Source organism: Chrysemys picta, chromosome 3, assembly GCF_011386835.1.
Source record: "Chrysemys picta bellii isolate R12L10 chromosome 3, ASM1138683v2, whole genome shotgun sequence".
Lineage (NCBI taxonomy): Eukaryota > Metazoa > Chordata > Testudines > Emydidae > Chrysemys > Chrysemys picta.
The window spans coordinates 172,903,653-172,926,368 of NC_088793.1; the positions used below are offsets into that span (position 1 = coordinate 172,903,653).

At 41.9% G+C, this 22,716-nt stretch overlaps 2 protein-coding genes across 9 annotated transcripts in view; both read right to left on the reverse strand.

Moving 5' to 3' along the window:
* THADA (THADA armadillo repeat containing) overlaps window positions 1–22,716 on the reverse strand; it is a 327,795-nt gene that overhangs the window by 165,355 nt on the left and 139,724 nt on the right. Inside the window, exon 30 of one of the 8 annotated variants that reach the window (XM_065590665.1) lies at window positions 1,788–2,996. The exons of the other annotated variants lie outside the window; for them this stretch is intronic. Within the exon in view, the coding sequence (XP_065446737.1) occupies window positions 2,918–2,996 (79 nt within the window). The 3' untranslated portion in view covers window positions 1,788–2,917. Of the gene's footprint in view, window positions 1–1,787; window positions 2,997–22,716 lie in introns of those variants that run through there. 8 annotated transcript variants of the gene reach the window in all.
* LOC135982686 (SRRM2 protein homolog rsr-2-like) lies at window positions 20,159–22,334 on the reverse strand. Its single transcript, XM_065590666.1, has 2 exons — window positions 21,656–22,334; window positions 20,159–20,805 (listed from the first exon to the last, which is right to left on the reverse strand). The coding sequence occupies exons 1-2, from the start codon at window positions 22,200–22,202 to the stop codon at window positions 20,267–20,269; spliced, it is 1,086 nt and encodes a 361-aa protein (XP_065446738.1). The 5' UTR covers window positions 22,203–22,334; the 3' UTR covers window positions 20,159–20,266.

A 22,716-nucleotide genomic window follows, 5' to 3' on the forward strand; every position in this document is an offset into this window, starting at 1 on the left:
CACTCGCTTCTCCACTGTCAGAGCAGCTCTGATTTTAGTATTGCTGCGCTTCAGGGCTGGGGAAAGTTTTTCACACAGTTCCTGGAAAGTGGCATTCAAAAGTTCTGCAGCCACAGCTCATCATCCCATAGCTGCATAACGATGCGGTCCCACCAGTCAATGCTTGTTTCCCGAGCCCAGAAATGGCACTCAGCCATGTAAAGGTGATGCGTGACTGTCGCCAGCAACTGCGAATTGCTCTGCTCTGTCTTCCAGCAGGGCTGCTTGCGTGGCATCACATTGTTCTGTGCTGCGGCTCCTGTATCAGCTCTGTAAATACTGCAGGATAAGGCACGAGGTGTTTGTAGTGATCACAACAACAATGTACAGCTGAGGGGGTCCATGCTTATCATGCTATGGTGTCTGCACGGATAACCCAGGCTTACAGGGGGAAAAAAAGGGGGGGGGGCAAAAAAAGGCTTGATCTGTTTGCCATTGATTTCAGGGAGGGAGGGAGGTAACTGCATCATAGGAGGCTAACACTATGTTCCCATAACCACGCTACCAATGTTTTGGTCCCATAAGGCATTGCAAGCCCAACCCAAAACTCCACTCGGCCAGGTGCACTGTGGGATGGCTACCCACAGTGCAGTGCTCCATGTGTCGATGCAAGCCCTGCTAGTGAGGATGCACTCTGCCGACACAAGTGTAGTGTGAACATGCAAGATCAACTTGCTTAAATCTGAGGCTCAATGTTGATTTACATGATGTTGACTTAACTTTGCAGTGTAGACATTGCCTTAGTTAACAGCATAATGTATCTGACAATGTATCCATTTTAGACCACATTATACCTTGCAGATACAAGCATGCATTGGGGGAAGTGCAGAGCAACTATACTGCCGTAGGAACTGCAACTCTCTGTCCTGGAGCTGAGTTACAACCTCTGGAGGGTGCAGCATGCTCCCCTCTCCTCATCCCCATCTCTTCCATATTTCCTTTAGGTGACTTGCATGATAGAGGTGCTAAGAGAGGATAGTCCTTGTGCTCCAGGGAAATGCAAGGAGTGTGACAATAGATATCCTATACACAAGCACGTGAAAAGGACGGTGGGTCAGTCCTAGTCATAGTCTAACCCTTTCTGCATATTGTATTTTTGGCCACATATGGTAAAACCTTTAATCCTGCATTGGCAAGTGTAGGAAAATATTTGGTTTAGTGCTAATAACTTGTGTTTTTTTAAATGAGAATGCTTCAGTTCTACTAGACAATAACCTCAGCACAGCGGAAAGTGATTTGTCTACAACTGTTCCTGTATTCGTGCTATACCATGTTTTATATTAGCAGAGGGAATCTTGTATATAAATGTTTCTTTTCAGCTACAAATAACTCTGACATGGTTACAGATGTTTAGTTTCTAATTAGCAGTAACTGTATACTAAAGAATGCCCCTCATTCTGTTCATGACCTTTTACAAATGATGATTTCCCAAAGGAATCTGGCCTCTGTTCAGGAGAAAGAATGGAAAATGGGGAAAGAGCAAGAGTCTGCTGCAGCCAGATACCCTGTGCAAAGGTATTTTCCAAAACCATATGATTCAGAGGTTTTGGGGTTCCCTCCCTCCCCAATGTAATGCAATTAAATACAATGGAATGGAATTCTATATTTTTTTCCTAGTAACATAATCAAGGATAGATTTCCAGGCAATTTTTAAGTAACCTCATTTTAAACTATGTCCTATGCTTCTGTTTAAAACAATTTGCAATAAGCACTCTTACAAAAAATTATACAATTTTTCCACATGACAATTATTGCCAGATTATGGTTTATTACATTTGTTAAGGTAGCGCAAGAAGTAACCACAGTATATGTTATTGTTGACAAAAAAAATTAATGTTAAGGATAAAATTTCCCAAGTGCCTAAATTCAGGTGCCTAAACTCAGGAATCTAAATTCCATTTTCAAAAATGACTTAGGTACTTCAGAGCTGAAGTCTCATTGAAAGTCAATACAGGTGCTTTGGAAAATTATACCCTATATCCAATACTGCAAACAATCAGGCACACAAGTAACCTTATTGAGAGTAGCCCTGTTGGATTAGGTGCTTACACAGGTCATCTCTCCTATTTTCTCTGAAATGTCAGATGCAGAAAACCTATACAATCATTTTTCACTAGTTGAAAATAAAAACTAGATAATTAATTGATATAAGTATTTTCTGTCATTTTCTCAATAACATTTCACTACCTGCTGAACAAAATATAAAACTTTACACGTACAAGAATTATATATTTGTAAATACTTATTCTAGTTGGATATATTTATAAATTTACTAAATTATTAACACAAGCAGATATTACAACATTATGGTCCCAATCCTCCTCTCCCTGTGCAGTACAGTCAGAGCTGGCAAAATCATTACTTCCCAACCCAGCCCTACAGATAACTCCCCCCCACACTTAATTAAATGCGCATTATTAATGGAATGGAAAGAACAGTGCCAAAAAAACGATTTAAAATGGACCACATCTATAATATATTTGTATCAGATATTTGCTGGATAAAAGCTGGGTCTTCTGCTACGAAAACCAGCTTATACACTGTTTATTCTACACATTTTCAAAACTTATAAAACTACTTTTAAACAACCAATAATATAATAAATCAATTATTTTAAAAAGGTCACAATCTTGGCTTCAATATACAACCTGAGATGCCAGTGGGTTCCACATGGGCTGGAGGAAAATGGATCCTCACTACCCTCCAAGCCGTTGAGTGGAATCTGCTCCACAATTGCTAAGGCTGTAGTAGCTCCACTTGTTGCCGTGTCCCTGTTGTGAAGGGCATTGATTGGAGGATCTGTGAAACAGCAGATCCTCTGCCCCCGCCATCTCATCTCCTAAACACTGCTGCTTGGGTTTCACTTTCCAGAGCTGGGCTACAAAGTATGCTGTAGATGTAGATCAACACTCCCTAGATAGTTTCCAAAATCCTTCCAAAGTGGTTGTGGGGAACCTCTGCAGTTGAGGGGAGAGCAGAAATGCAGACTTTGGTTCCAGTAAAATATATGCAGTAATAATGCCTGAATAGATTGACAGTCATTAACTCCTAAGTGTACCAACATGTCATTTTTTAGGGCCAGATTCTGCCACACAAACTCACATTGAGTAGTCCCTTACTCCACAGGTAGCCCCATTTCTTTCAATGGAGCTACTCTAGGAATGAAATTATTGCCTCCTTGAAGCAAATGGCAAAAACTTCCATTGACTTCAATGGGGCCAGGATTTTACCTAGCATATGTACACTCGTACAAATGTCAACGAACTCCCAAGAGCAAATACTACTATTCAGAAAGGAAGAAACTTAACAAAATCCAGCACTTCTACCTTATTAACAACAAGTTAATAGTAGAGTCAATCTCTCATTTTGTGACAACCAACCATTCATCTACTATTACTGAGGCAAAATATGAACTACAACTGCTAACTAATCCTTCGTAAATAGGTTTTTGCTACAAAGCAGGTTTTGGAAAAAGGAGATATTTACTTAATATAACCCAGAAATTCAATATCCTCATATGTTTGCCTATGGCTCTTAGTTCAGTACCTATTTTTCCCCTTATGCTGTCTACAAAAGAAAATCAGTATGAAAATAGAGATTTAAAATGTACATTATTGTACATAAAGGGTGAAATTGTAACATTACAATCTGCCCTGAGTCCTGGGCAGTGCACACCACAAAGTCTCAGATAAAACCAATAGTAAAAGGCTCTTTAGCCATACAAGTAAAAAGAAAACAAGGAAAGAAGTGTGACCGCTAGGTACTGAGAATAGGGTAGAGATTAAAGATAATCTAGGCATGGCCCAATACCTAAACGAACACTTTGCTTCAGTTTTTAATAAGCATAATGAGGAGTTTAGGGGTAGTGGCAGGGTGGCTAATGGAAATGAGGATATGGAAGTAGAAATTACCACATTCGAGGTGGAAGTCAAACTCAAACAGTTTAATGAGAGCAAATAGAAGGACCTGGATAATCTCCATCCAAGAATATTAAAGGAACTGGCACATGAAATTGCAAGCCCAATAACAAGGATTTTTATTGAATCCATAAACTCGGGGTCATACCATATGACTGGAGAATTGCTAATACAGTAGCTATTTTTAAGAAAGGGGGGAAAAGTGATCCAGGAAACTAAAGGCCCATTAGTTTAGAAGATCTTGGAACAAATTTGAAAGGGGAAGTTGTTAAGGACATAGAGGTAAACGGTAATTGGGATAAAATACAACAAAAGGTAGAACATGCCAAACCAACCTGATCTCTTTGAGAAGATAAGTGACTTTTTAGATAAAGGAAATGGTAGATCTAATCTATCCAGATTTCAGTAAGGTATTTGATAAAGTTCCACGTGGGAAATTATTAGTTAAATTGGAGAAAATGGGGATTAATATGAGAATCAAAAGGTGGGAAAGGAACTGATTAAATGGGAGACTACAACAGGTGATATTGAAAGGTGAACTCTCAGGCTGGAGGGAGGTTACTAGTGGAGTTCCTCAGGGATTGGTCTTGCGACCAATCTTATTCAACATTTTGGAAGCAACAGGGGAGGAGAAAGACCTGGCCGTATTGGTTGATCACAGGATGATTATGAGCCATCAATGTGATGTGGCCGTGAAAAAGGCTAGGATGCATTAGGTGAGGTATTTCCAATAGAGGTAGGAAAGTGATAATACCATTATACAAAGCACTTGTGAGAGCTCATCTGAAATACTGTGTGCAATTCTGGTCTCCCATTTTAAGAAAGATGAATTCAAACTGGAATGGGTGCAGAGAAGGTCTACTAGGATGGTCGGAGGAATGGAGAACCTATCTTATGAGAGTATCAGAGGGGTAGCCGTGTTAGTCTGAATCTGTAAAAAGCAACAGAGGGTCCTGTGGCACCTTTGAGACTAACAGAAGTACTGGGAGCATAAGCTTTCGTGGGTCAGAACCTGAAGTGAGGTTCTGACCCACGAAAGCTTATGCTCCCAGTACTTCTGTTAGTCTCAAAGGTGCCACAGGACCCTCTGTTGCTATCTTATGAGAGGAGACTTAAGGAGCTTGGTTTGTTTAACCTAACCGAATGAAGGCTAAGGGGAGATAGGATTGTTCTCTATAAATACCTCAAAGTGATAAACACCAGGAAGGGAGAGGAGTTATTTAAGTTAAGCGCCAATGTTGGCACAAGAACAAATAGATACAAACTGGCCATCAATAAGTTTAGGCTTGAAATTAGACAAAGGTTTCTAATCATCAGAGGAGAGAAGTGCTGGAACAGCTGCCCAAGGGGAGCAGTTGGGGCAAAACATCCAACTGCTTTCAAGATCGAGCTTGATAAGTTTATGGAGGGGATGGTATGGCAAGTTTGCCTATATTGGAATGTGGCCCATTTGCAACTGTGAGTAACAAAATGTCTCCAACAGTCAGAGATGGGACACTAGATGGGGAGGTCTCTGAGTTACTACAGAGCAGGGGTCGGCAACCTACGGCACGCTGCCTGCCCGGTGAGAGGAGGAGGAGGAGGGGCCGGAATGCACCACGCTGGGAGAAGCAGTGGGGGAGGAGGGAAGCTTAGCTGCCGCAGGACCAAGCTTCTACCTCCTGCCCGCGCAGGGGAGAGCGGGGGGGTTCCCGGCCTCCCGCCCCACTCAGTCCCCCCGCCCACCGCTCGCTCTCCCCTGCGGGGGCAGAAGACAGAAGCTTGGTCCGCGGCAGCCAACCCTTGTTTCTTCCCACAACGTGGTACATTCCGGCCACTCCTCCTCCCAGAGGAGCAGAGCCGAGCACAGCATGCTCGCTGCTCCCTAGAGCAGGCAGAGAGAGGTAGGGACGGGCCTGGGGGAAGGGAGTGGACCAGGGCATATCCCTCCCAGCCCCATGCCTTGAGCCGCTCAGGGCAGGGGGCTGGGAGCACCCCAGCCTTCTGCCCTGCACCCCCCACCCCGCTGCCCTGAACCCCCCCAACCCAACACACACCCATCCCTCTGCCCTGAACCCCCTCCCAGCCTTGTGCCCTGCACCTCCATCCACCCCCCAGCCCTCTGCCCTGACCTCGAGTCCCCCCCAACACCCATCCCTCTGCTCTGAACCTCCCCCACACACAGCCTTGTGCCCTGCACCTCCACACACCCCAGCCCTCTGCCCTGACCTCGAGTCCTCCCCCCAACACCCAGCCTTCTGCCCTGTACCCCCACACACCCCAGCCCTCTGCCCTGACCTTGAGTCCCGCCCCCCGCAACACCCAGCCCTCTGCCCTGAACCTCCCCCCCACACACCCAGCGGGCTGAGCAGGCTGGCGGCGTAAGATCAGCATTTTAATTTAACTTTAAATGAAGCTTCTTAAACATTTTGAAAACCTTGTTTACTTTACATACAACAATAATTTACTTATATAATATAGACTTAGAGAGAGACACCTTGTAAAAAAATGTTAAAATGTATTACCGGCATGCGAAACCTTAAATTAAAGTGAATAAATGAAGACTCGGCACACCACTTCTGAAAGGCTGCCTACCCCTGCTACAGAGAATTCTTTCCCAGGTGTCTAGCAGGTGGGCCTTGCTCACTTGCTCAGGGGTCTAACTGATCACCATATTTAGGGTCAGGAAGAAATTTGCCCCCAGATCAGATTGGCAGAGACCCTGGGAGTTTTTTGCTTTCCACTGAAGCATGGGCCACTTGCTGGTTTAAATGAGAATTAATGGTGGCTTCTTTGTCACATGAAGTCTTTAAATCATGATTTGAGGAGCTAAGTAACTCATGCAGAGGTCATGGGTCTATTACAGGGGCGGGGGAGGGGAGAGGTAGGGAGAGGGGAGATTTTGTGGCCTGCAATGTGCAGGAGGTCAGGCATAGTGGTCTGGAATGGAAATCTGCTACTAGATCTGGCCCTCACGGATTCCCCTGATGCCATCTATTGTACATGACTTGAAGACCCACTTGGGAAGGCTCAATTTTTGGACTTAGATCATAAAAACTTTAAAAATGAAGGATACTGCGTAACAAAAAGCACTTTGTTTACCTTGACACATGTAAACTATGATAACATCCTACAGCACATTAGTAAATAGATGGTAATATTTGAAAAAGTACTAAAATCTTAATAATATGAAACCTCCTGAGAGCACTATATTAAATTCTTACTGAGAAACAGAATAAGGTCACAGAGTTCTGTTACAAATTATTTGCTTTTCAGAGAAGCAAAATCAGTACTAAGAAGGTTCTTCTGTATAGTAAATAACTTCTCTTATATTTGTTCTCTTTCCTAGGAACTCCTTTTTCTGGCATAGGAATGCATAGAAAAATATTTATTTTTTCAAAATATTCTATTGGTAATGCACCAAAATCTCTCTCTCTCTCATTTTTAAACACAATAATATATCACAACAGGGTGACAATTAGTAACCTGTCAATGAACTTGACTGCCTTAAGGAACCTGATCTATACATCTCAGGTGTTTTGAAGGTACTTGGCTTCATGCCTTAACTACAGGAGAGGTTTACAAATGAACTTCACAATGTATACCCTCCTAGTTTATTCCTTAACCAATAGGGCTACCTTAGACTCAGAGAATGTGACATTTTGACGGCTATTGTGTCTCACTCAGCCATCACCTGTTATCAGTAATTTAACTCAAAGGAGTTTTATTATCGGAAAATGGGAGGAGGAACGAGCTCAAACACAAGAGTCAGGCAAATGTAAACAAATCATAAAATTCCAGCTTTGAGTGACAAGTCTTGCTTCCTTGTTATAACAGTCACAAAGGAGACCCTCACAATCTCTGACTCTGGAGCACCTGTCTATACAAATACTTCTTCCTCCTGGCAATTTACAATGAACATGGGAAATGATCTGACCAGTCAAATTAGGAACAATCTCTAAAGACAAAAATGACAGTGGCAATTATTTTAACTCTATTTGCATCTGTAGTGAAACCTAGTACTGTAAGGTTAAAAATAAATAAATAAACATATACAGTTCATTAGCAATGAAGTTGGATTTAACAAACAGGATTTCATTTTAATCTCAGTTTGATCTTTCTGCTCAATTCGTCTGGGGGATTTTCTTCCTGACATTGTATAAACAAAGAAAAATATACAAGTACCAGCTGGAAAATCTTTTTGGCTTGCTACCATGAGCTTTATTAGTCAAATAAGCTTTCTCACTGGTTGTGCTCTAAGTATTTAACCTCTATATTAAGAGGGTAAACTTAAAAACGGTGGCACTCTTGACTATTCAAAAAAAAAAAAAATCCCTGGCAACACAATGGAGAACTAGAAAGTTGAAGACACCAATGGAGAAAGTGCTGCAAACTTTTCTCACTGGTGGATAGATATTTTCCTATCTGCCCCATCCTGCATTCATTTCCATAGAGGCAGCACTAAATCTGAGAATTTTTAAGGGACAAATGAAAGATAGTTTGTGAGATTTTCGAAAGTGCCTAAGTGACTAAGGAGGACAACTCAATAAGACACATGCTCCTAAATTACTTAGGTAGTTTGGAAAAAACATCTACCAGCTCAAAGTGATTCAACAGAGCTAAAAATGAACTCAAACTTTTTGAAGAACACTTCCAATTAACAGTAGGTGGTTATAGAATTATAAAACAAAGTAATGGTGAGAGCAGGAAATTATACAGGGGTCGATGAGAGGCATTCTACTGAAGGCTAAATGCCATATTTTTCATTCTGAATACTTTTTTCTCCATACAGAGTATACTGTAACACATGCAACAACATTTTTGTACAAACAATGGATAACTAAAACTGTTTTCCCTGAACAATTAGAATTTGACTAATGTGCTTTCATGCTTTTTAGTAGGTTATCTGTGGCCATTAAGCTCTAGGTTATGCTAGTTTAGAGTCCCTGTGAATATACCAGTTACTAGGTTGTGAGGCTGGTAGACAGGGCCGGCTCCAGGCACCAGCCAACCAAACTCGTGCTTGGGGCAGCACCTGGTAAGGGGCGGCCAATCTTGGGGTGGCGGTGGGAGGGGGAGCAGCGCGGCGCGGTGCTCTGCTAGGGGTGTTTGGCAGTGCGGCGCTCCGCGGGGAGGGGTTTGGCAGCGCTCCACGCGGGTGGGGGGTGTTCGGCAGCATGGCGCTCAGCAGGGGTTTCGGCAGTGCTCCGCGCGGGGGGCTTTGGCAGTGTGGTGCTCTGTGGGGGTGGGAGGGGTGTTCAGTGGCGCGGCACTCAGCGGGAGTTCAGCAGCGCGGCGGGGGTGTTCGCGGCGCTCAGCGGGGGTTCAGCAACGCAGCGGGATGCGGGGGCTGTTCAGCGGCGCAGCACTCGACGGGGGGGGTTCGGCAGAGCAGGGCGGTGCTGGGGGGGGGGGGGGTATTACGGCGGGGCGGCACTTTTTTTTGCTGCTTGGGGCGGCAAAAAAGTTAGAGCCGGCCCTGATGGTAGAAGGCCGTTTCTTAAGTATTACTTGCACAGCTGCATGTTAGGAGCCTTTGTGGAAGGAAATGTTGACAATTTGTGTTGGTAGATGGCTTGAGTAGTCTCTCTGTTGTCCTTCACCAGCCAGGAAGGACACAATCTACATAGCAGGTAGTAACTCAAATGTTCTTCAGTATATTACAGACCGTTCCTTGTGCAAATTGACCAATCTCCATAAAGGATCGTCTGAGCTGTTTATTTTGTGATTGCTTACCTCATCCTGGGTCCCATATAGACCATTCTGTACACATGTGATCTTCTCTGAGAAGAAAGCTGATTACTCTTCAGAATAGCCTATGTGCTGGATTCTGGATTAGACTGCAGGCAGTCATTCCGACAAAATGAGTAACAAATCAAAAATAGGTTTCAGAGTAGCAGCCGTGTTAGTCTGTATCCGCAAAAAGAAGAACAGGAGTACTTGTGGCACCTTAGAGACTAACAAATTTTCCAATTTATTCATGATGACGACAGCACCTCCTTTGTCAGCCTTTTTGATTATGATGTCAGGGTTGTTTCTGAGGCTGTAGATGGCGTTGTGTTCTGCATGGCTGAGGTTATGTGGCAAGTGATGTTGTTACTTAAATCAAAAATAGTTCAGGTGCTGTAACGTTGCAGTCCTTTGGCTGATAAAGGGGAGGTGGGTGGGCAGAATCTATTTGTTTCTTCCAAGGACTTGGCTCAGGACTGAGGGAATGCATCATGTTGTAACCTAGTTGCTTCACCACATTGTGTGGTATTCAGAAATTTCAATGTATTCAGCAGAATACAAACTTTTTTGAGATTTTTAAAATTAATCTTGGACCTTCTAACTGCTGAGAAGGTCCTGAGAACGTAAAACAATGCATTGTTGTGTTGTGAAACCTAAAATCAGAGGCCCTGTCTTCAGTAAAATTTGGGCCATGTTAAGGAACCATTTTTCAAGAGTCAATTATGGAAACAGTGCATTGCCAACTGACACCAACCAATTGAAATTCTGTTCTGTTCTTTATCGATTCTCAGACTGCGCTTATCACTGGAGTTTGAGTGCCTTCCAGTAATACATTAAGTGAAGTGGCTGAAACCTATCACAGGCTGCTTGGCTCTTTCATCTTCTTCATGGGCCAGAAGTGTGAGCAGTGGAGTGTTTTGGGAGGAGTGTGGGTATTTTCTTTAGATTTGGAAAATACTTAATCTGTGTCTTGAGGATCTGATATTCTTTATGGACACATTTTATAAAGAGTCACAGGGAAAGTGTGAAATCGTGCCTCAGTCCAATTATAAAACTGCTAACAAACATGCTGGTATATCCGCCCTCATTTTATTATATCTCAAAATACTAGTCAACTGGAAAAGCTTGGAAAATCCTCAAATGATACACTACTCCATTTCTGCCTATGGAGAATCTCAATTCTGTATCCATCCACTGAAAGTAAATGTTAGTCCTAGACACAATTATCGAAATAAGTACTTCATGTGCAAACCAGTACTGTTCATCTACATACATCGAGAACTATTGAATGTAACACATTTACCTCAAACAGTTCATGATCAAGAACAAAAAGTCAATAAATCTGAACAGACTCCAGCAAGTTTAACTATGGATTCAACATATTTCCCACTGCACTGGCCAACCTTAGAAATATTCAGATCCTGAACAAAGCAGCTAAAACTGGCAAGATTTAATCCATAAATTATATCAGCAGCTTGTGCTAGGTATGAAAAGGTTTTATACTCCCAAGCACACTTCAAAGCATTCAGTTAATTACCTTAATGGTAAAAATGACAGGACATTAATTGAGAAGAAAAGTAAAAGTACTTCAAATATATTTTTATAAAAGAATTTAAGGTGTTCCTTATATGCATGGTTTCCTTTACTTCTATTTATAACTGTTCCTTTTCTGCAGTACTCACTTTCACCAATTCTCAGATTACTAAATTAACCATAAAACAAACATTTTTAAAACATTTTTCTCACTATTTGCACATTAGCTATGTCACAGAAATATAAAGAAACAGAGTTAACTTGAAAAATCATGTTTCCACATGAAAATTTTGTACCTGTTATTGTTACAATTCCAGAAACTGCAGACCAAGAAAGATTAGCAGGAAAAATCCCCTCTATTTTTAGTTTGTTTCTGGTGTCTGACAGTACTTTATATATAATCAATTTCATTATTTGGTTAGTAGGAAGTTAGCTGCACTTCCTGTCTCATGAACTAGAATAGTGGTATCACATTCTCATACACTGGTCTGGAGTAATCTGAAATGTACTACTTGCACCAAACCATGAAATAGGATGTTTGGAACTGAATAAACAACAAACATGCACTTGAGCAGAGCAAGGAGGGACACCATTGTGTTGATCTCAAATTCAACCCAAGTCCCTTCTTTACCCCAGTGGGAGCAGGAAAAAGCCTTCTAATAAATGTTTTTATAAAACAGGCTTTTTAAAAACACAGAACAAAATTCTGTTCATGCTATTTAAAGCATACGCTATCAGAATCAATTTGTTATTTTGATTAGAAAAGTTTTTTAAACATTTTAAAAAATAATTAAAAAGTTTATAGTGTCCTTTTAAGGTTGATGCTACATTTGTCATTAAGTCATATCAAATACAGCATGACAGCAGAAAAAAGGGAACTCTGAGGGCTAATACAAATAAATAATAATAATAATAATAGAAGCAATATTATACCCTGAACCTATACAGACATGTAGGGGTGCACCCCAAATCATGCCTATCAGCATGCAGCTCAGGAAACAATGGAGGTTGCATCTGAGATGTTCCTAGGAGAAAGTTGAGGAGGAGTGGGAACAAAGGAGTTTAGATGGAGCCTGGTGACACAGGGGAAGGTTGAATGCTGCAGCCCATAAATGGGAATCTTATATTATTTCCTTTCCCCCCCGCTCTACCCTCGGCAACAACAGAGCCCTGTGTATATCATCCATTATTATAAATGATGTACACACAACACTATTTAAACCTAAATGGAGGAACAACAGGTCACGCACAAGCTTTAATTGTTTTTAAATAAAGTAAAATTAACTTGGGATGAAGAGCTGTGACTACCAAATAAGAGTAACATATTTAATAACGGCTTTAGCTATTAAACACATATCCAATCCTTTCATTAAAATGCCTAATGCAATAATAGGAACTACCATGTATTTCCTGCTTACCACTTGCTAGTAATCTGCATAAATAAAATAATTTTAAAATGGTGTACTTTACGTTAAGAATAAATCATCATTTTCATATATATAGAACAAAAAATACACGTACTTTCCCTCTCACTCAGCAGTATACAGATTACCCGGTCACAGCAGACAAGTATTGATGTCACAGCAGACAAGTATTTCCATCATTTTTTATGCTCACCATACACTTCTGTCTTGGACCCACTTTCACTCCTAGAATACTCTTTGTTCTTTTGATTAACTGATGAACAGTTCCCTTATAAAAATATCTAACCCAGCACTTCTACTGCTAACCAATACTACAGGAGAGCATAGCCAACTTTGCCAATTAAAACAAACATTGAACATTTAGTCTTTGGGTCAACCACTTGCCAGACTTACCCAAAGTTAACCAAAGAGTTCACTTGGTTTTTAAATAATTGTTCAGGAACCCAAAAGTTATTTTTATATACTGTTCAATTTGCAGTGGATTAAGTTCTTATTAGAAAAAAATTAGTTGTGTTAAAATTCAGCTACCAGCCCAACTGCGCTGTCTGTTCTGAGTGAAAGAGCTCCTGCAAAAATGACATTCACAAAAATGAAGTAAAAGCTTCTAGTTATCTTTCCTTTTCAAATCAGATCAAATGATTATGTTCCAGGCTCTATTCATACATCCTCAATATAATTCATTTTTAAATTGCTAAATTACCCCTTGTAAGACATAATATTTGAATCAAATTTTGAAGGTAGCAATGCTACAGCAATGTTATGCAGTTAGGTGTAAAAAGAATAGTATAGTAAGCTGACTATACAACTATTTGTGTGGTGCATCCCCATTATTAAATATTCCTCTGATTTCCATATTAAAGAAAATCAATGAAAGAATATTTTTCCTAAAGGGGATATGATCAAACCTTTGAGGTCTTCAACTTGACCTACTCTGCATTTGTCATTTGACCCAATATGAAAGCAATGATCCCTAGAATCTAAATAATTATTTGCATTTTTTTCTTTACAAATGCATAGGTTTATAGAAAGTAAGGTTATATACCTTATATACCATTTCTCTTAATATTACCTACAACCTGGGCAGCAGTTAAATGCTATACCCACACAGCCAACACTATGTACAATAGCATTATCTCAGGATTTAATCCTGCCGGGAAAGATGGGATTCTTTGCCCAATGAAGGTACTATATTGTTTCCTCCTCCCTTGGGATGTCTGGGAACTGGTTCTTCTCTGTCCCTGGTACAGCCTGAATCTCCTCCACAATTTCCCCAGTGTAAGTTTATAAGGCATTCTCCATTTTCCTCTACTAGCTTTAGAGAGTATTTTTAGCATTTCAAACAAGTAAAAGATATATATGCGATTCTATTTACACTGTGTTACATCTTTCCCATGCCAATGTTGGCACACAGGGTGAAAACCAGTCTCTTCCATTTCTCTGTCATTTGCTGCTGCTTCCATTTGCTCTGTGGTGTTGAAATAGTCTATTCTACCCTCCTTGCTAAGCGTTCTTCTTACAGTTTTTGTTGACATGGCAGTCCGTGTTTTGGCATCCAGAGTACATGCCCCACAGATGTCCAGCGCTTTCTTCTGCTTCTGGTAGAAATGAGCTGCTGGTTGTTAATTTATTAGATCTCTTCACGGGTGACAGAGGCTTTCCGATGCCCAGAAGCTTTCATAGGCATTTATTTTTGTGGTACATCCACATCTATTAAGTATTCCTCTTAGATTCCTCATTGATATTGGAGAAAAATCAATGAGAAAATATCTTTCCTTAAGAGGATAAATAACTAGAAGGCATCTAGTTTACGGTCCAATATTTTAGTAAATCTCCAGCTCTTGAGCTGCATGTTAGCATCGAGATTACATTAGAACTGAAAATTCTCAGTTTTGTCTTGGTGCGGTATATCTGATTTCCATATGTTGTTGAGTTTTGTAAATGCTGTGGATGTCTTTCCTATTCTTGATGTCACTTCCTTCTTAAGGTCTCCCATTGACTTATATGGTGCTGCCTGTGTAGGTGAACTGTTATATTTTCTTGATATTTTGCCTTCTGATAGGATATTACTGCTTTACATCTGGATTTCAAGAATGTGCGTTTTAGAATAACTAATTTTGAACACTGGTAGGCCTCCCATTGTGTGTCTGTCTTTGTAGCTTTTTGGGGTGTTGTTCATAGCACAATATCAGCAGCAAAGCCTAGATCTTCTAGGCATTTGCCATCGACCCATGCTAGACTGGAGTCTGTGTTGATAATACATGTGTTCATTATCCAATCTATGGCAATTCCAAACAACCGTGGAAATAAAATGCTGCCTTCTTTCATGCCAATTTCCACATTGAACCACTCTGCTATCTGGTTGTTCACCCTTACACTTCACATCTCTGTATGTGGCCTTGATGTTGATGACTTTCACTGGGATTCTGTAGGACTGAAGAATATTCCACAATGTATACCTGTGAAGGCTGTCAAATGACTTTTGAAAGTCAGTGATTCTACACAGAATCTAATCCTCATTGGGGAAGCAAGCTGCTGGTTTCTTGAGGCACAAGATATACAGAGTCTGATCCAAAGTTTCATATTGGCTTTGGAGAGAGGGGACTAAAGCTGAAGCAAACTATACACAACCTTGAATTACAATTGTGGGAGCCCTGGTTATTTGTGTATGGCTACTAAAAGAGTAGGGCAATGAGATTCATTTTCAGTTTACTATGTGCAGGTATATCAATCCTACAGTGGTGTCCTTTACCTCCCCAACAATGGCTACAACCTGCTTGGCACACAATCTCTTTGATTTTATATGAGAAAGACTTTTCCTGCATTTCTTGTATCCACAAATAATATACTAGGGTCACAAAATAATTTTTGCTGTGATCAAATGTATTATGCAACTATAGATTTTGCAAATAATTCTTTTCTCTCCTGTCTTCTCAGGGACTCAATTTTTACTTCATTTATGAATAAAAACATATCTTCATAAATGATCATAGCTGTGAAGCCAACCTAGAGTAAACAGGGGTGAATATTAATTATGCTTTAAATGATTTAAAGGGCTCCATATAGAATTTTATATCACCGAAGAACTAATGTATCCAAAGGGAGACAAATTAAGTCTCAAATTTTTTACCTTCAGTTGCTCATTGCTGGGATTCATTTGCATTATAATTGGTCTGAGTACATTTTGACTTTAATCTGAAATTAGTTGAGGAACATGCAGTATTTACTTTCCGTTTTTGTCAATTTTCTTCTTGACAAAGAATAAAAAAGTAGGGACTCAATGTCTCAACAGTAGTAACAATTTACTGTAGCTTACATACTTTACAACTAATACATCAATTTAGTCAAATAAAAAAGGGGTCCAACATCAGAGCCAAAGGTAGAAACAGATTAGGTGGAATATAAATGTTTTTCCGCAGTTCTTAGGCACGAATATATCCTTGAATTTATGTTAAAAGATTTTTAAGGGACTGGGTTTGGGTTTTTTAATAGTGGCATAAGTTTCTAGTCTCTGTATCTGTAGTAAATAGTTTACTCTTCCAAAACAGAACAGCTTGGAAAAGCACAGATGAGTAAGATAAAACATTAGGCAATACTCTTCACAGAAGCACTTAAAATCATTTATACTGTAGTATACATTAGTAGTACAGAAAGCATGTAGCCAAACTACATAGGCTTTTTCTATTTGTGAAACAGGTCAACAAGTTATACTAAAAGCCCAAGTCTCTCCCAGCTGCACCCCATACTTAAGGGACCCTAGGAAGAAAGTAAATAAGTTTCATATTCCATAGAAGTATTTTCTCTTCAAATTCAGATTTATTACATCATCTGCTGGGATTCTCTATTTCAGTTTCAATCTGTTTGTTGCCTTTGCTATCAAGAAATCCCCAGCAATGTCTCAATGACAACCATAACTTCAAGTAGATTTATTTAGCAATTTGTTGAAGTCACATGGGGTTAATTGTAGATTCGCCTTTTCTTAATATTTGGCTGATACCCTGCCAGAGAAACAAAAATTCTGCCAACTTGAGTTTGTGTAAATGGAAACATGGAGAAAAAAAAAGAACACTTGTTATTCAAAACTGCATTTTAATTTTGATAACCTGTAAAAACAAACTACTATTATGCTTCACAAATGCAGAATCATGGGAAGAACTACACAACAACACTTATTACTATACCAATTAGTTAGCAAAACCCACAACAAAGACTCTAGTCAAAACACAATTTTCTGCAGTAATGTCTGTAACCTTTTATTTATGTTTAAAATAACTATATAGGTTAAACAATAACTTAAATCTCATTCCTTTGCAAAGATTTTAAGTGCTTGAACTGATTGCAGCTGAGGACATGCCAAGATTAATTTTCTTACTTTAACTTACCATTAGAATCATGGCAAGTAGGTCAGCAGCCAGAGGGGTTAAGTTCTTCCAAAACTTTTCCCCATTCCATATATGTGGCCCACCCCCTACAATAGTTCAAGAGTACCTACTGAACAGCTCCATTTATACAGATTCTTCTCAGAAGCTCAGATATATTTTTTGCTTTTTATAATAATTAAACTTTTAAAATATCATTATTGATTTTAGTCTTGTGATTAATTATTTTGTTACAATATGTGTTAACTTCTTATGCTAAACAATCTGTTCCACCTTGTATTTAGCAGTGCCACTCTGAGTACTTTTGCCACACCTGAGGAAGAGCTCTGTATAGCTCCAGTTATCAAACAGAAATTGATCCAGTAAAAGATATTACCCTCACCCCCCTTGTCTCTCTTTTACTTTGTTAAAGTCATTTGCATGGCATGCTTTGTTTCCCATCTATTTTCTGCCCTTTCCTATGTATACTGTTGTGAAGGAAGGTTATGTGACTAACTGTCTCTGGTCCAGCAAAGCACTTAATCAAATGCTAACTTTAAGCATATGAGTAGACTCACTAATTTCACTGGACTACTCCTGTGCTTAAAGTTAAGCTTGTCCTTGAGTGCTTTGCTAGATTGGGACTTTATTGTGTAAACTCAATACAGCAAGTTACAACATCTAAGAGGAAAACCTATATTCAAGATTAAAGCAAGTATTTCCAGAAGATTTTAATTTATCCTGTCATTTCCAATAAGCCTTTCTCCTATTGCACTGACCTTTAGTATATATTTCTCTGAGAAGTCAGAAAATCATGCCCTCTTTAGATGAGCAGTGCAAGCATCTCTCCCATAGAACCATCAACAGAAAATAAGCATTTCACTGTCTGCTCAACCACTGCCACTGTGCAAATCAATTTAAAACAGTTCGGTTTTTATGTTTATTGTATGGAGAGTTGTTAAAATTTCTTCTGTAAGTCTATTTCTAAAAGAAATAAGCCTGGATGTCAGTGATAACATTAATAAAGGAAAAGCTGCTAGTGACAAATATGAGAAATATATACTAACAGTGCAGTAACAGAAAGGCTTGGTGGGGACGAAAGAATAAATTGAAATCTTCTGGAAATATATTCACCCATCATTACCAACCCTTTGTAAACAGGATTGCTCAGAGAAAGCCAATATGCAGATATGAGCATGCCAACGGCTGCCACTAGCTTCCAAAAATTGTGTTTTCAGATACACTTGAGAGTTATGTGTAGATCTGATCATTTGTTTAAACACTGGCTACTATACTCAAAAACTAACACTTAAGAGTAGCAGATTTTTACTAGCCTTTTTTTGATAGTCTTAGGGTATGTCTACACTACGGGATTAATCCGAATTTATATAATTCGGATTTGAAAAACAGGTTGTATAAAGTCGAAATGAATGCAGCCACACTAAGCACATTAATTCGGTGGTGTGCGTCCAAGTACCGGGGCTAGCGTCGATTTCTGCACCGTTGCCCTGTGGGTAGCTATCCCATAGCTATCCCATAGTTCCCGCAGTCTCCCGCGCCCATTGGGATTGTGGGTTAAGATCCCAGTGCCTGATGGGACAAAAAACATCGTCGCAGGTGGTTCTGGGTACAGCCTCACCTCCTCCCTCCCTCCCTCCCTCCCTGCATGAAAGCAACGGACGGCAGACAACCATTTTCGCGCCTTTTTTCCTGGGTGGGTGAACACACTGCAGACTCCATACCACGGCAAGCATGGAGCCCGCTGAGCTCAAGACAGCAGTCATGAATATTGTAAACACCTCGCGCGTTCTCGTGGAGTTTATGCTCAGCCAGGACCAGAAAAACGAGGCGAGGAGGCAGCGGCGGCGGCAGCGCAGCGACAAGCATGATGAGGACATTGACATGGACATGGACACGGACACGGATACAGAATTCTGTGAAACCACAGGCCCCGGTGCTTTGGAGATCATGTTGTTAATGGGGCAGATTCTATCCATGGAACGCCGATTCTGGGCAAGGGAAACAAGCACAGACTGGTGGGACCGCATAGTGTTGCAGGTCTGGGACGATTCCCAGTGGCTGCGGAACTTTCGCATGCGTAAGGGCACTTTCATGGAACTTTGTGACTTGCTGTCCCCTGCCCTGAAACGCCAGAATACCAAGATGAGAGCAGCCCTCACAGTTGAGAAGCGCGTGGCGATAGCCCTGTGGAAGCTTGCAATGCCAGACAGCTACCGGTCAGTCGGGAATCAATTTGGAGTGGGCAAATCTACTGTGGGGGCTGCTGTGATGCAAGTAGCCAAAGCAATCACTCAGGTGCTGTTATGAAAGTTAGTGACTCTGGGAAATGTGCAGGCTATAGTGGATGGTTTTGCTGCAATGGGATTCCCTAACTGTGGTGGGGCGATAGACGGAACCCATATCCCTATCTTGGCACCGGAGCACCAAGCCACCGAGTACATAAACCACAAGGGGTACTTTTCAATGGTGCTGCAAGCACTTGTGGATCACAAGGGACGTTTCACCAACATCAACGCGGGCTGGGCGGGAAGGGTTCATGACGCTCGCGTCTTCAGGAACACTACTCTGTTTAAAGGGCTGCAGCAAGGGACTTACTTTCCGGACCAGAAAATAACCGTTGGGGATGTTGAAATGCCAATAGTTATTCTTGGGGACCCAGCCTACCCCTTAATGCCATGGCTTATGAAGCCGTACACAGGCAGCCTGGACAGGAGTCAGGAGCTGTTTAACTATAGGCTAAGCAAGTGCAGAATGGTGGTAGAATGTGCATTTGGCCGTTTAAAAGGTCGCTGGTGATCATTATTGACTCGCTCTGACCTCAGCCAAAGAAATCTCCCCATTGTTATTTCTGCTTGCTGTGTGCTCCACAATCTCTGTGAAAGTAAGGGGGAGACCTTTATGGCGGGGTGGGAGGCTGAGGTAAATCGCCTGGCTGCTGATTACGCACAGCCAGACACCAGGGCGATTAGAAGAGCACACCAGGAAGCGCTGTGCATCAGAGAAGCTTTAAAAACCAGTTTCATGACTGGCCAGGCTACAGTGTGAAATATCTGTTTGTTTCTCCTTCATGAAAACCCTCCCCCTTTATTGACTGATTTTCTGTAAGGAACCCACCCTCCCCCTTCCCCCAGCTTTCTTTCAAACCAAATAAAGTCACTATCATTTAAAAATCATTTATTCTTTATTAATAGATTAGAAAAAGAGGGAGGGAACCCGGGTGGTATTTGGGAGGAGGATTGCTGGGAAGGAAAAAGCCACAAAGAAAAGGTTAAAAAAATGACAGCCTTTTGCTTGGGCTGTCTACTGGGGTGGAATGGGAAGGTGTACAGAGCCTCCCCACCCCCCGCGTTCTTACACGTCTGGGTGAGGAGGATACGGAACATGGGGAGGGGGGAGGGTGGAACAGGGGCTGAAGCGGCAGTCTGTTTTCCAGCAGCCGTTCCTGAAGCTCCACCAGACGCCGGAGCATGTCTGTTTGCTCACGCAGCAGCCCCAGTGTTGCATCCTGCCTCCTCTGGTCTTCCTGCCGCCACCTCTCATCTCGAGCGTCTCTCCTCTCCTCACGTTGTTCCCTCCTGTCCTCACGTTGGTCCCTCATGTCCTCACGTTGGTCCCTCCTGTCCTCACGTTCACTGGCTTCTTTCCTATACTTTGAAACTGTTTCCTTCCACTCATTCAGATGAGCTCTGTCACTGCGGCTGGATTCCATAATTTCAGAAAACATCTCGTCTCGCGTTCTCTTCTTACGACGCCTTATCTGTGATAACATTCGGGATGGAGGAGGGAGGCTTGAGGAATTTGCAGCTGCTGTAGGGAGGGGAAAAAAGAGAGAATTGTTTAAAAAGCTACATTTTGCAGAACAATGCTTATACTCTTTCACGGTGACCAACACTATTCACATTACATAGCACATGTGATTTCTAACCCCCCCCCCCTCTCGCCATGAATTCTCTGGGATGATCGCTGTACCCCTCCCCCCCACCGCGTGGCTGGTATCAGGGAAGATCCCTGCAGGCACCAAACAAACCACCCCCCCCCCGCCGTCCCCCTCCCGCCATGAATTCTCTGGGATGATCACGGTACCCCTCCCCCCACCGCGTGGCTGGTAACAGGGAAGATCCCTGCTAGCCAAACGCGAAAAACTCAGGCCCAATTTCCCATCTGCGCTTGGCTAACTGCAGGGAAGGATTTATTTTCCGCCACAGGCAAACAGCCCAGTAGGAACGGCCACCTCTGTCCCCTTAATTAAGTTCCCGTATTTCAACCAGGTTACCAGGAGTGATATCACTCTCCTGAGGATTACACAACAAGATAAAGAACGGATGTTGCTTGAATGCCAGCAAACACCGGGACCATACGCTGCCAGGCTTTGTCAGGCAATGATACCAGATTACTTGCTGCAAGCATGGCGTGGTCAAGTGTCCTACCATGGAGGAGGGAATAAGGATGCACTGCCAAGAAACCTTCTGGCAAGGCTTTCGGAGTACCTCCAGGAGAGCTTCATGGAGATGTCCCTGGAGGATTTCCGCTTCATCCCCATACACGTTAACAGACTTTTCTAGTAGCTGAAATGACCGCGAATGCAAAGTCAGGCAAAGTAATCAATAAAAACCGTTTGCTTTTAAAACAAGTTTTATATTTTAAAAGGTAAACTCACCTGAGGTCCCTTCCATGGGGTCAGAGTCTTGGGTACTGGCTTGGGAGGCTTGGGAGGGTACTTCAGTCAGGGTGAGAAAAAGATCCTGGCTGTTGGGGAGAACGGAGTGCTGTGTGCTCTCTGCAAGCTCATCCTCATCCTCCTCCTCCTCCTCTCCCCCATCGGCAGAATCCTCAGGCGTCGCAGATGAGACTATCCCCGACCCAGAATCCACGATCACAGGTGGGGTAGTGGTGGCAGCCCCCCCTAGAATTGCATGCAGCTCGGCGTAGAAGCGGCATGTCCGCGGCTCTGACCCGGAGCGACCCTTTGCCTCCTTTGTTTTTTGATAGGCTTGTCTGAGCTCCTTGACTTTCATGCGGCACTGCTCAGAGTCCCTATTGTGGCCTCTCTCCATCATGCCCTTGGAGATTTTTTCAAAAGTTTTTGCATTTCGTCTTTTAGAACGAAGTTCTGCAAGCACTGAATCCTCTCCCCATACAGCGATCAGATCCAGTACCTCCCTCACGGTCCATGCTGGTGCTCTTTTTCGATTATCAGCCTGCATGGTTACCTGTGCTGATGAGCTATCTGTGGTCACCTGTGCTCTCCACGCTGGGCAAACAGGAAATGAAATTCAAATGTTCGCGGGGCTTTTCCTGTCTACCTGGCCAGTGCATCCGAGTTTAGATTGCTGTCCAGAGCGGTCACAATGATGCACTGTGGGATAGCTCCCGGAGGCCAATACCATCGAATTGCGGCCACACTATCCCTAATTCGAAATGTTAAAATCGATTTTGGCGCTACTCCGCTCGTCGGGGTGGAGTACAGAAATCGATTTAAAGGGCCCTTTACATCGAAATAAATAGCGTCGTTGTGTGGACGGTTGCAGGGTTAATTTGAATTAAAGCTGATAAATCCGAATTAAAGTCGTAGTATAGACCAGGCCTTAGTGTATTTGTCACTTTGTTCCATCTCAAATGAACTCCTCATCCTAGGCCCGTCAGAAGAAATATTTATACTATTGTCTAAGAAGGTTTTGCACCAAACAAAAATACATACAAACGTGCTCTCACAATAAG